Source organism: Megalops cyprinoides, chromosome 4 (genome assembly GCF_013368585.1).
Source record: "Megalops cyprinoides isolate fMegCyp1 chromosome 4, fMegCyp1.pri, whole genome shotgun sequence".
NCBI lineage: Eukaryota > Metazoa > Chordata > Actinopteri > Elopiformes > Megalopidae > Megalops > Megalops cyprinoides.
In genome coordinates, this window is record NC_050586.1 from 37,501,594 (window position 1) to 37,514,818 (window position 13,225).

The 13,225-nt window shown below is 45.1% G+C and overlaps 1 protein-coding gene across 1 annotated transcript; it reads left to right on the forward strand.

Moving 5' to 3' along the window:
• The first annotated feature begins 1,448 nt into the window (after positions 1–1,448).
• Positions 1,449–13,135, forward strand: poc5 (POC5 centriolar protein homolog (Chlamydomonas)). Its single transcript, XM_036526838.1, has 13 exons — positions 1,449–1,553; positions 2,402–2,485; positions 3,065–3,212; positions 4,508–4,594; positions 5,148–5,332; positions 6,020–6,196; positions 6,755–6,859; positions 7,946–8,125; positions 9,773–9,935; positions 11,281–11,429; positions 11,692–11,802; positions 12,234–12,413; positions 12,733–13,135. Exons 2-13 carry the CDS (start codon positions 2,402–2,404, stop codon positions 12,877–12,879), a joined length of 1,716 nt encoding a protein of 571 aa, XP_036382731.1. The 5' UTR covers positions 1,449–1,553; the 3' UTR covers positions 12,880–13,135.
• Positions 13,136–13,225: the final 90 nt, after the last annotated feature.

The window sequence follows — 13,225 nt, forward strand, 5'->3', positions numbered from 1 at the left end:
TACTTTGTACTGTATTCTGCATGTTTCTTTGACTGTTCTGAACATGCATCTGTCATTTCAAAATTGCTGTTTTTCAAGTGTTAAAATGGCTCATGTGAGGCAAATTATTTTACCTCAGTTTTAACAGTAATTTCCCTGTTCCTCGTATTTTACCTTCTCCTTTCAAATGGCGCACTGTGAACAAGCCTCACGGAATGCCCTCAGCCTTCAAGACTGCAGCCTCTCCCTGCACTTACCAATACAAAAATGTAACTGAGATCTCCATTATGACACCAAGTGGTGTAACATCTTGCTTTGCATTCATAGTTGATGGATTTTAGACCAAGCTTCCAAAGTTAGTGTTTTTTGTCGTTGTTGCTGTTGTTTTTGGTCGGCCAGGTAGGCTAAGTCCGTGTACTCTCTATCGATGCAGCCAGTGTCTGACCATATGCTGCAGTCTGGAAGGTGTCCCTGCTGTTGAGCTTATGCCACTTGCGGATAATGCCATTACCAAATGACCAGGTCTTGACCTTGGGGGACTTCTCCTTTTCCTGTCTGCTGATAAACAAATGCTTCTCATTTTGATGGTTCCTAATAAATATGGCAGCGAGAAGGCATGTTGGCAGGTGGTACTCACCAATTCAGTACAAAAATCTAACGCGTGTAAGTACGTAACAGCTATTTAATTGTGGTTTATTTGTGCATGCTCTGATATGTGTATTCACTTGTTTATGGTTTGCTTTCATTACGATAGTGCTCTGAGTATTCTGAGAGTAGTTTTAAAAGTGGGGGTTGGCTAAAAGACTGCTTCAGAAAAGCTACTGAGCTAGGTTGTGACACATGATCATTTATAAATTAATACATATATAACATTCACTCATATGTGTCTACACTTTAATCGTTTGTAGAATCTAAGGTAATTCTAGTATATTCCGTTAGCTCGCTCTACTAAAATAGACTACAGTGTATCTGGATAGGCGTCTTCCCGGCCTCTCTTGTAACTAATCGTAATTGAGCTGTGCAAAGGAGGACAAGGACATGTAACCAACGTTAGCAAGCTAAGGTACAGACAGTCGGACATGTTTACGTAGGATCCTGTGCCAAGGAGTACCGCCTTCAGTTACTGTATTAGCTAACCATATCATGAGCGGATGAGAGGAACACTGCTAAGCTGTGTGTTTGCTGTGTTTCTGCGGGCCATCCCCACGGGAGGTCAACAGCATGGCAATTAGATCCATTCACAATACATAAATTTACCGAAACACTCACACTAATCTGCCCCTTTGTTGTCACAGACGCTATCGGGAGTTGTAACAGATTTGGGGGAGCGCAAAGCGTCGTTTCTAGCTTACTCGTCGCCGTGGAAACAGAGTGTCCAATCAGAAATTTACAGAAAAAAGACCCTTCCGTGCTGCTGTAGCCAATCCCGTCTCGTTCTGCGGTAACCGAGTCGGTTAGAACCTCAGGTTTGAAATTCTCGTGCTGTTCTGCGAAGTTGTAGACAGCATTCCATGCTATTTACTTCAGCTCACCCGTTTTGACAGAAACGTGATCAAACACCCCGGAATGCTAAGGTAATCAGAGCTAAGTAGAGATTTGAAGTCGGAAGCATTGTACATGAATATCAAGTCAGAAAAGGAAAAACGGATGGACGGAAAGCGCCCCAACTTAACCTAGCTACAAGATCTGTGTTTGGGTGTCTTTAGCTTGTCCAGATGGTAACTAGTATGCTAGCTAGCTGACTCTAACGCTTTGGATCAGTCATTTCAAGTTGCTCGTGTTTGACCGAGCTAACCTAGCTAGCTGTTAGATCAATAGTAAATTAAAATTCACACTCGGAGAGTTAGCTACCCAGCGTAAACAGCCTATTCGTTCTTCAGCTTGTTAGCTAGCGATTTGGCTATTCTAGGGTACCCAACGTAAGCTAGTTAGGTAATTTCCTTGCTTAACAAGAATAGCTAATTTATCTGATGGTCCTCGGCATTATGTGAGCTATCTAGTAAGTAACATGATCATTTCTTCTCATGAAGTTACTTTGCTACTACTTAGCTATAAGCTAAATAGCTAATATTGTAGCATGTGAATATACGACAACCTTGTATGTTTGTTTGTTAGCTAGCCAGCAAGTTAGCTACCTATTATTTACCTATGGGAAAGCAGCGGTAGGCTCTATAATAGCCAGCTGTTGGAGAGCTAAGCTAGCCACGTGATCTTGCGTCGCACGCACACGTGTTTAAACTGCATACCGGCACTGTACCTCTGGAAGGTGTCTCCAGCTAACAGAAGACTGGTTTTTGCCAAACATGGCATTAATACATATGTTCGTATCATTATAATGCCATCAGTTCTTCCATTCTCAAAGCACTGCTGTGTATTGAAAGGGTAAGCTGACATTAATGTATATTTCTTTTATATTACACAGATGTCCTCAGACGAAGGAGAGGTAAGCGGCCCAGTTCTGCCAAAGGACTCTGATCGGGGCAGTTCGGTCTCTTCTGAGTTACAGGTACGAAGTGTTTATTAAATAAACATGGTCTGTGATAGTGTAGTGGGAGGGCTGCATTTGTATATGCATAGTGTGAATGTTGATTGGGGTTTTTAAATCCTGGGAGAAATGTGCACAGTATGATTTCTTTTTTCGCATCCAGTCCCCCAACAACATATTATACCAGCCTTGGTAGTTGAATGCATTTATAGGCTTACAGATTTGTTGCATTTTAGGCCTATAAAATAGTATCTTTTAGTGTGAATTCCCATTATAAAGTCTTTTCGGAGTGTATGTGGAAATTTGCAAAGGACCAATCTGACTAAAATTGTGTACATTTGGCAATGTGGGAAATATATGGTGTCATGGCTTTATTGTTGATAACTATAAACTCAATTTCATGAACTCAATTTCAAATATGCTGGACAGATTGCAGCAGTAAAGTCATCAAGAGTAAGAAACAGCATAAAGCTAGACCGTTTTGACTATACTGTGGGTCAAAGTCACGATGGCTTTGATTGTTTGGTTTATAGTCTCATTTTGTAGGATTTACTTGGTTTATATTGTCCTCTTTGCTGTTTACATGTGACTGATTGACAGGATGAATACGAGGAGCTGCTTCGGTATGCTGTCGTTACTCCCAAATTTGATGCGTCCGTCCTCCGGCAGTCCAAGCCTGCCTTGAAGCAGATAACTGATGGACGAGTCTCTGTGGCAGCGGGCGATGCTGTGTCTGAGAATTCAGGAGGTAAACTGAGGTGCACCCTGAGACGCACTCGGTGACCCTTATGCTAAAAGAGGCTACGAAGAGAGAGACTACCACAAAACTTGCATATCGTGCGCTTGAACACAGTTGGTTATAGAACAAAAAGTTAATGTACTTGATAAGAAGTATCTTGCCAAAATGGTCACTGAATACGGTGACTGCTGTTTTCAATCGTCACAGTAATCTTTCTGGGGTAATTAATTACTGTATTTTTTTTTTTTTTTACCTTATCCTAATGCATATAGCTTATTCTGTCGGCTGAAAGATATTGTTCTTTGTACAGAGCCTTTTTCTTCATGCTATTGAGGCGATACACATTTTGTAGTCCCACTATTATTTTTGATCTCCTCTTCCTCTGTCTGATTTTAACTGTACCCTTGACAGGGTGTCTAAGACTTTTTATTATTTATCTATTTATTTGGCCAGCGCTCGTATCAAAAACGACTTATAAGGCTATAATGGCAGAGATATTATTAATGTATAAAAATACCTACAAGAAATAGAGCATTGGCACAGAACAGGCAGTAGTGTATTAATTAATAAAATCATTAGCTGTAAGTGCAATATATAAACATCACAGTAATGTATACGCAAAGGAAAAAGTTGTCTTCGCATATTAATAGATATTTGATTAAATTTGAGTAAATGGCAATGGCAGCCCTTAAAGGGCTACAGCCTGACAAATCGCCAAAGTGCTATTTTTGTTACTTGAGTGTTGCTGAGTGATTTTCAGCATCAGAGCCAATTAAGGAAATGAAGTCAATCAGTAAGATCAAAGCCTGCTAAGCGAATTTAACTCACTGTGCCAACACTGCGAGTGCTTTGCGGGTTGTTTGTTTCACTTTGTTTTTTAAGATGTGGCAAATAATGCAAGTCCTAGCAAACAGTGGAGTCAAAGCAATTTCAGTTGAAACAACAGTTTAACACAAATTCCTCCGGGTGCTCCTGTTTCTCTTGCAAGCTCCAATCAATAGCCTTCCCTATAAACCGGTGCTGCTGCGGTCTGAGTTCCAGCAGAAATAGATCAGGCAGCTGGTTGTGAAACGCTGCAGCACTTGCAGGAGCCCATTGGTAACGATCCTCTGGAACACAGCCAACGGGTTTTTTGTCCTTGAGCACCAGCCCACTACAGAATTGCATTAAGATATTGACATGAAGCCATTACTGGATGAGATGCCCTCGCTGTCATTCTTAGCATTCTAACCACTTCTCTCTCTCTCTCTCTTTGTTCCTACCTCTCTCCCTGTCTGTCTGTCATTATGTCTGTCTGTCTCAAGAGTCCGCGTCTGAACAGAAGTGTACCAGCAGCGAGCTGGAGTCGGCCAGAGTCTCCCCGCTGCCAATAGCGCCTCGGACTGCTGGAGGTACATGTTGAACTGAGCTGACGGCTACAAGTGGGATTTAAATTACAGCCATGCATTACACAATGACAGGCCAGAATACGCACGCAGTAGGACATTAGAGCATTGAGGAGTTTTCCTTGCCATTTAGAAATGATTTCTCTTCAGTGGACCTTCAAGGACAGGACAATGTGTATATGTATCACATGTCACAAATGTACACATATGTGACTGCGACAGTATTCCATGTTGTTAAAATCAGTGTTGCATAGAATTATGTTGTAGTGTGGTACACCTGTTGTACAGCTATGTGTACAGGAACCACAAGCGGTCTATAACTCCTGGTTCCTCCACGGCAGGAATATATTTAGCAAAGGCAAAAATCTTGGGGTGCGAGTTTATTTGCAAAATGATTCTCAAAGATGGCAAAGATTTATTGCGGCACCAGTGCTTGATTGATTATGTTCTTAAAAGTACTTGTCAAGAAAATACTTGGGTACATCATTATGTTCTCTAAAGTAGTTGTCAAGAAAATGTATGGGTACATACAGTGTTTGTGTTGCTATAACCTCTATAGCTTCAGTTGAAGAGAAACTGTCCAAGACCCCTGTGAATGATGTAGAATGGGATGGAGAGCAGTCAGAACAGTCCAGCCAGGGCAGCGTGGATCCGCAGGTCAACGTGACGACGGAGCTGTTTGTCACCGAAGAGAACCTGGGCAGGATGGAGAAGATCCTGGACACCTGGAGCAATAATCTGAAGGCAGGTTCCCGCCTCTTAAAGACCTCGCCCAGCGGCTTAGCGGATCGCCGCGGCTGCAGTCACACAGCGCTGATCCTCTTAAACCTGCCCTGGAGTTGAGAGGAAGGAGCCGCACATAACCAGCTCTGAAGCCTTTTAGTGTAAACGAGCCTGCAGTACTTTCCGAGGTCCACCTAATACGTCTTCATTTTAAGTGTTGATCTCAATAAATAGGCGATGCCTTTGACGATGATCTAGTGTTGCTAGGTGGAGCTTGTAATCCAATGATCTAGTGTCTTGGTGGAGCTTTTAATGCACAGTGGAAGCAACAGAGTGCACTGATTTTCCCAAATAAGTAGCACCTTAGCTCTTGTAGGTCTCAGATTATGATCCTGCATCTGCATGACCACAGATGATTATTTTATTTATTGATTTGCTTAGCAGATGCCCTAGTCCAAGGCAACTTGCATTGCTTACTTTATTTCCCATTTTTACAACTGAATGTTTCCTAAAGCTGTTTAAGTACCCTCCAACAGCAGTACTGTATAACAGACTCACAGCTGTTGGTCACAGTTTCCAAACTGCCTTGCGACATCGCTGCCATGGCCGTAGAGATGAACGAGTTGACCCGCGTGCATGTTTTTAAACCGCCGCACTGAGCATGCTCGGTGAGCTCAACACGTGACAGGAAGTGGCCCTCCGTTCCAGACGAACGTGATGACGGAGCTGAGGAAGTGGAAGCTGTCCTTCAAGGAGAAGCACAAGCTGGAGCTGAGGAAGGAGAGAGAGAGGCACGCCGCTCATGTGACCGGCCTGACCACCGAGATGGACAACCTGAAGGAGCTGCTGGACACCTACAAGACCTCCAACCAGAGGAAGGACGAGGTGCGAGACGCTCACACACTCAACCGAATCATTTTGGTCAGCACAATAGGAATATTTGGTTCAGTTCATCAGTTTTGTAGATATCTGTAGGCTGTAGTTGTCACTCAAAGGATATCGGGGAGGCTGTCTGACTGGTGAGTCGAATGAACAAATCTTTTAGAATGGTGAACCAGTACATACAGTACACTGAAAAGATTCGTTCCGGAATCTTATGAGCCATATATCTGATGTGTCCAGCCAAGTGCTTTCCATAGGATGAATTTTCAAATAGTTCGTTGAAACTTTAGCTAGTTTCAAGCTTGAGCTGAACAGGTTAATTGGTCATTATGAGCTGAAATGGTGATGTTTTTCGTTGAGCTTCTGTTCCCTTTGCCAAAGCGTCACATTTGATGTGAGGCAGACAGATGTGTAGCGTCAGCTTCCTTTGGAGTTCCTTGCACTGTGGGATTAATTTGCCGTGTTTATTTCGGTCTCCGTCTGACGGAACGAGGATGTCTGGGCTAGGACGCGCGCGACTGCGCTGTGCGCTAAAGCGTCCGCGTCTCCTCCCCCCCGCAGGTGATCAGCTCCCTGACCTCCAGGCTGGAGAGGCAGAGGGACAGAATGGAGATGATGAGAACCTTCACCCACTGGAGGCTGCAGCGCACCGACGCCAAGGAGGAGGTGACCGGGGCAGAGGGGGGCGGGGCCACGCAGACGAATCGCAGCAGGGAGCGGCAGCAGCGGGTGGGCTCACCCAGGGGGAGAATAACAAGGCAACAACCAGGAAACAGCACAGTGAACGCGGTAGATTTTTAGCGTGGGAACTGTTAAGAGATGAAGAACGCTCGCAATCGCATTTCGCAGACTGAACAAGAGTCAGCGGAAAAAAAAGCTACCCTGCCATAAACTACCCATTTGTATGCTGCGTTGTTTTTTTTTTTTTTTTTTTTTTTGCGTGAGTGCCCGGGGGGGGTCCAGCTCAATCTGACCTCGCTTCCCTTTCTCTGTCACAAATCCCGCGTGCTGGAAATGGGCCCGGTGACAGATTGAGTGCCGTCGCCGAGCTGGTCGGGCGCAAAGACGGCAGCGCCAGGCTCACTCGCTTCTTTGCACTCCCCATACCAAATAATTACTTTTGGTTTGCTGTTCCCAAATTCTTAATGTGTTCAGAGCAATGAAGAGATGGGGCATACTCCTTAATGTCTGTTTAACATTCGGATGCGAAGGATTTTTTCCCAGGGTTTGTTTGAAAATGATCTCAACCAGTTTTTTGCCTATTTGTTTTTTGCCTCCATTTTATTTGCATTTTTATAGAAAGACAACATTAATAATAGTCACAGGCATATATCCTTATGAGAGTAGTAAAAGATATCAGTTTCTATGTGAGAGTGCTATTTAAAAGGAACTTATGCAAATACATTTCCAGTGTAATACACTGTTAAACTCTAATGACAGTAATCTAACATCTTTATGGTTTATGTAAATTCTGGGGGTCTTCCAGACTTATGTACCATAATGTGATTACTTGCTATATGCACACACATGCTCATCTTCAAATTTTTCTCCTGGTGCCTTTTTTTATTATTATTTTATTTTTTATGAAGTACTATTGTAGACCCACAGATGTCAACAGTAATCTACATTTTAGTGGTAGAGAGGATGCTAGTGTTGGGTTTCTTTGTCTGGTGATTATTTTCACTCGCGCTAAGCAAGTGGTTTCGGGCCCTGTAGAGAAATGAGGAAGGTCTCGTTTTCGGTGGTCGCCAGGCGTACGGCTCCAGACTGGCGAGACAGCACTACCAGCTGCAGCTGAAGAGGAAGGTGTGGGCCGCCTGGCACTCGCTCATCGAGACCAAGTGGAGGGAGCGGGTGGAGCGGGCGTGCCAGGTGCGAGCGGAGCAGGTCTGCATGCGGCTGTCCACCGACTACGACGCCAAGCTCAACGAGGTGAGGCTGGCGCAACAGACCGGCACGTGTGTCACACAATGGGGGGGGGGGTTTGGCACCGTGCCACACTGCGCATATGCCCGTCGGTACGCTCTCCCTCTCCGTGGTAGGACTGCCAGAGCCAGCGCTGTCCGTGGTCATATTGGATATCGTTCTTCTGTTTATTACTTTAGGTTATGTCTTTTCACGGGCACGTCCATTGACAATGTCCTCTTTCCTTTCCTTGTGTGTCAGAAGTGTTGTTTTTCATTTCAACAACTGCATGCTGGGTATTTCGGGAGCAGCAGCACAGCACCCATCCACGTGACAGAACCCGATTGCTTCGCTCCCACTGTAGAGCAGGCGGAGTATAGCCCAAAAGCATTGCCGCAAACGAGGAGCCGAGGGGGGGAAAACGGCGTCGAGAGTGGACTTTCTAGGGGCTCGTCAAACGTGCAGGGGGGAGGAGAAAAAAAAAAAAAAGGCGAACGGCACTTTCTGGTATTTTTTTGTAAACGAGCTCATCTGGAAAGGTTAATAATCTTTGTGAATAAGTGCAGTGCGGTCACGGTGAGTGAGTATGATTGATGAAGAGTGCTGCATAAGCAGAGGCAGCGAGAGCCAGCTCAGCAGTGTAGCCTGCTGGCAGCACACAGGCAGGCAGGTCTTTACTGCCGTCACTGAGGAGACGGCTTCCTGCCGTGGGAGGAAGTGAGGGGAGCCACTCGCATTGTACACACCTTCCCTGTCAATATGCTGCTAAATCAGAAGTCCTAGAATTACATGACTAATGACTAACATTACTTATTATCTTTTTTAACTTAAAGATGAAGTTTTTTTTATCATTTGCTCTGTTACATAATTGCTTAACCTGCTTAAGCTGAGGCCTCTCTCCATGTGGTATATATGACTCATTTACACAGCTGGATATTTTCTGAGGCGATTAAGAGCAGATGCCTCAAGGGTATGATGATTATTGGGTGATTCACCCTGGATTTGAACCTGTAGCTCCCTGGTATTTTGTCAGGTCCCTCACTGCTACACAGTTCTGCTGCCCATTTGTAGGCAGCTTCAGTAGTGGTTGTATGTGAACAGCTGTGATGTGACAGTTTAAATCTTAAAGAGAGTGAAAATGTTTCTGTAGGGTTGAGGGAAAAAAGGGTTAATATTGCTATAGCAGAAGAGTGAACACAACAGCGGTGGGGAACCCCTGGGTAAAGAGAGGGAGACCCCAGGGTTAAGAGGGGCAACAAGGTCCCTGAATATAAGCTTGAGGAGCTAACATGGAGCGTGCAAACGCATGAGATTGATAGTAATTTTGAATTAAATTTTGCATAGCGTTTTGTCAGCTCTTGAAATATTTCAGGGAAGGGATCACATTTGGTAGTCTTTGTTCCTGCGAGACCATAAACAGAAATTAGAGCCCAGTTGTATTGGGTTATATTTTTGCACCAACTTTAGAAGGCTCAGGGGGATGTATACTTTGCAGTATGGAGATAGCAGAGCCCCCCCCCCTAGGAATACTGGTCTGTGTAGTCAGTGTGTTAGACCTCTACAGCGTGTCACCCAGGCCGGGGTATCCCAGTGTAAGATAACGAAGACACAGCACTACTGTTAGTACTGGAAGTCTGGACCGAACCCCATGTAAAGCGTCTGTCTCACTCGCAGCAATCGGAAGCTCTGGACAGGGCCCGGGCGCAGGTGCAGAGGCTGCAGTCTGAGAGGGAGCAGTACGAGGAGGCCATGAAGAAGGCCTTCATGCGTGGAGTCTGCGCCCTCAACATGGAGGCCATGTCCATGTTCCACGTGGGGGACAACAGGCGAGAGAGAGGTCAGACATCACCAGCCGAGCCTGCAGACCTGAGTAGCCGAGCACCGTGTACTTGTAACATAAATTATTTCCAACACAGACAGCCTGATTCTGGGCAGCTTGCAGACCTTATGTTTTATATCCATTATCCATTTGTACAGGTGGATATTTGCTGAAGCCATACACTTTAAGTGCTTTACTAAAAGGTGCAACAGCAGAGCTCTAGCTTTGAACAAGTCAGGTTATCTAAGCAAAGGCACTCTGCTACCCAGTGCCCACATCAAGCACCTGTTACAGACCTTACAAATCAAACACAGATGCTGCATATGCTTTTAATTTCAATTAAAACTTACAGTATGTCCAGTTACGAGGCTTTAATCAGTCATTTGGCAATTGCCACATTTCTTACACTCTGATTTTTTTTTTAATTATCAACACCGTAGTCAGAGGAAACCGGGTAATTAACGGAGCTGATGGCCCTGTCAGACATTTAAGCCAGCCGTGCTCATCCGTAAGGCGGACACTTCCCCGAACGCGCCAGCGCTGAAGCGGAAACGCACGGGGTCGCGTGACATCTAGAAATCCATTAATGGAAGGGAGGGGCCTCCACACACTCCCCCCCTCAGTCACTCCAGAGCCGTTGATTATTATGAATTTACTGTGAGTGGAGTGGGCGTCGTTTTTCTCTCTCTCCGGCATGAACGCCAGTAAATCTGTCCGGGAAACGCTGACTCGACAGCCGGTTTAGCTGAAGGTCGTGACATTTTTATGTCACCGAAACATGAACATTATTCCAGATCCCAGCAGCGCTATGTTTGAGCCCAGTGTGTTTAAATAGGTCTGTACAAGGAAAGGGCATGGTTGTCTGAAGGCAAACGTGAGTCTTCCACTCTGAGCCTGTCAGCGCAGGAAGCCTTTTTTAATTCACCATAACGCTTTGCAATATTTAATGGTGTGTATTTAACTGATCCCTCGTGGCTTTTTTATTGGGCGTTGCTTATGCGATTAGCTAAGTATTTCTACTCGCAATTATTTTTGCAACAGATAAATTTGCCTTTTGCAGATTGAATTACGCATATTTATTTTGTTATGTTTTCATTCCTGCTTTTTAAATGCTTTGTGAGACCGATTAGTTTGATTTAGATCCTCGAGACACAAGATTTAATTTCCTGAAGCGCAAAGGAGAAAATGAATAGATTACATTGCCACATCATAGGTAGTGTTATTTCCGGTGCCAAAAATAGCTGACGTTATTTAAAGTGCGGGCCTCATTAGAGATCATTTTAACAATGAATGTGGTTTCTTTGAGCAGCTTTTTGGGATTGATTGCTCTGGTCTGTGAGGGATTGATTAGTTTGTCCTGCAGACCTGCCCACCCCGCGGGATGAGCCCAGCTCCAGCTCCTCGGTCCGGTTCTTGCCGCCGCCCCAGCCCGCCTCTTCCACACGGTTCAGCCCGGTCCCGTCAGAGTCCCCGCCTCCACCACCCCCACCCCACAGCGATTCAGAGGAAATGGTGAGCCCCATCTTCCCGAAACCTGAGCCGTCCCATCTCTGGAGACCATTCTCATAATCTCAGTCTCTTTCCTACAATTATAAAGCAAAATATTTATAAAATATTTTAAAAATATATTTATATTTTCAGTTTTTAGATTGTGCCCACTCTCCTGGCTGCTACAGATTTGTCTAAAAAGGTTTAAATAAGGCCTATTCTTAATGATCCATATTGTTGGAAGGACAGAGCATTGTGACTCTCCATGGCGTCTCTGTCGTTTCAGTTCTTGTCCCAGATGGGATCTGCTCCTGGTCCCTCCAGAACAGGTCTCACGTCCACCACTGTAATCGACAGTGTTGTGCCACCAGGGGGCACTGCATCCTCCCTCAGACAGGTACTGTGATTCTCCACATCTTCCTCCTGCAGTACACAGTTGCAGAGGACTGGGTAATTTGTCTTTGGAAGTAGAATTAAGGGAGTTACTGCAGTTATGCACGTTTAACTGTTCAGATTCATGATTGTTTTTAATATAAAGGTCTAGAACATGCAAAGGGCTGTGTGGCTTTTAGTCCTATGCATGCAGAATATGTTTGTGTCCAGTACTACTTGCTGCAAAACTAGTGGGTGGCTTTCAGATAATGACCCTGTTACATTACATTACATTCATTTAGCAGATGCTCTTGTCCAGAGCGACTTCCAGCACAGAAGAACAGAAGTGTATCCATTCAAGCTGTTCCATGTCACGCCTAATCCCTGCCGCTAAACTTTCAGTCACATTTTCATCCTGTTATTTGTAATTCGGTTTTATTCACCCCCCTGCCTCAGGCCAGCGCACACATCGTGACGTCCGGCCAACAGAAAGCCGCAAAGACCATCACCGCTCGCATCACGGGTCGCTCGGAGCCCGGAGCGAAGGTCACCCGCGCACCGAGCCACCTCCAGGTGACCGGAGTGGCCCCGCCCATGAGCTCTGTCATCGTGGAGCGACATCACCCTATCACACAGGTACACAGCGTCAAATCACCACAGATCAGGGCACTGTAGTGGTGACCATGTGACAGAGAGCTTATCCAACTGGAGTAATGGCTAACATACAAAAGGGACAAATGCATGCTGGAGCTAAATATTTTGCCATACATCTAAGACCAGGCTAACAAACATTGTGGCTGTATATTGTGTGCGTGTGTATGTCATATCATTGTTTCCTCTTGTGATGATAATAACGAGGTGATTAGGAGTCATCAACAGCCATCAGTGTAATTATCATTTCCCAGCAGGCGTTTGGAAATGAGAAGACGTACCCTTGTTGTTTCCCCTTTCCCAGCTTACTGTCGGCCAGGCGACGGCGGCCAAGTTTCCCAGACCGTCGCAGCAAAGCGCCGTGGCCTCGAGCGGCAGGGGCCTCTCCCAGAAGCCCCGAGGCCCCTCCTCCTCCTCCTCTCACATCCACTCCATCAGGGTGGTGCAGTAAAGCCATCCTAAACCACACGTGCAGACCCTCCCGCGTTCACTCAGAGCGACGGAGCGAGCACGCTTGCACTAACAGAGGCTTCATCACTGTGAGCGGTTTATGCAAAAGCCAACCACTATCCATGTTTGCAGTGGACCGCTGTTTGGAGTTACTGACAAAGTGTAGCTCATACATTGTGCTATGTAATGGTTTCAAGGACATTTTTAGGTTGCTGAAAAGCAGTCGTAGATTAATATAGTTAGTTTTTATAAACAAATTGACGGAACAATTTTATTATGCTATTGCTCTTTAATTGTATGATTGGAGCAGGTTTACATTGCTGTGTATTTTACTGTCTGTTTTTAAA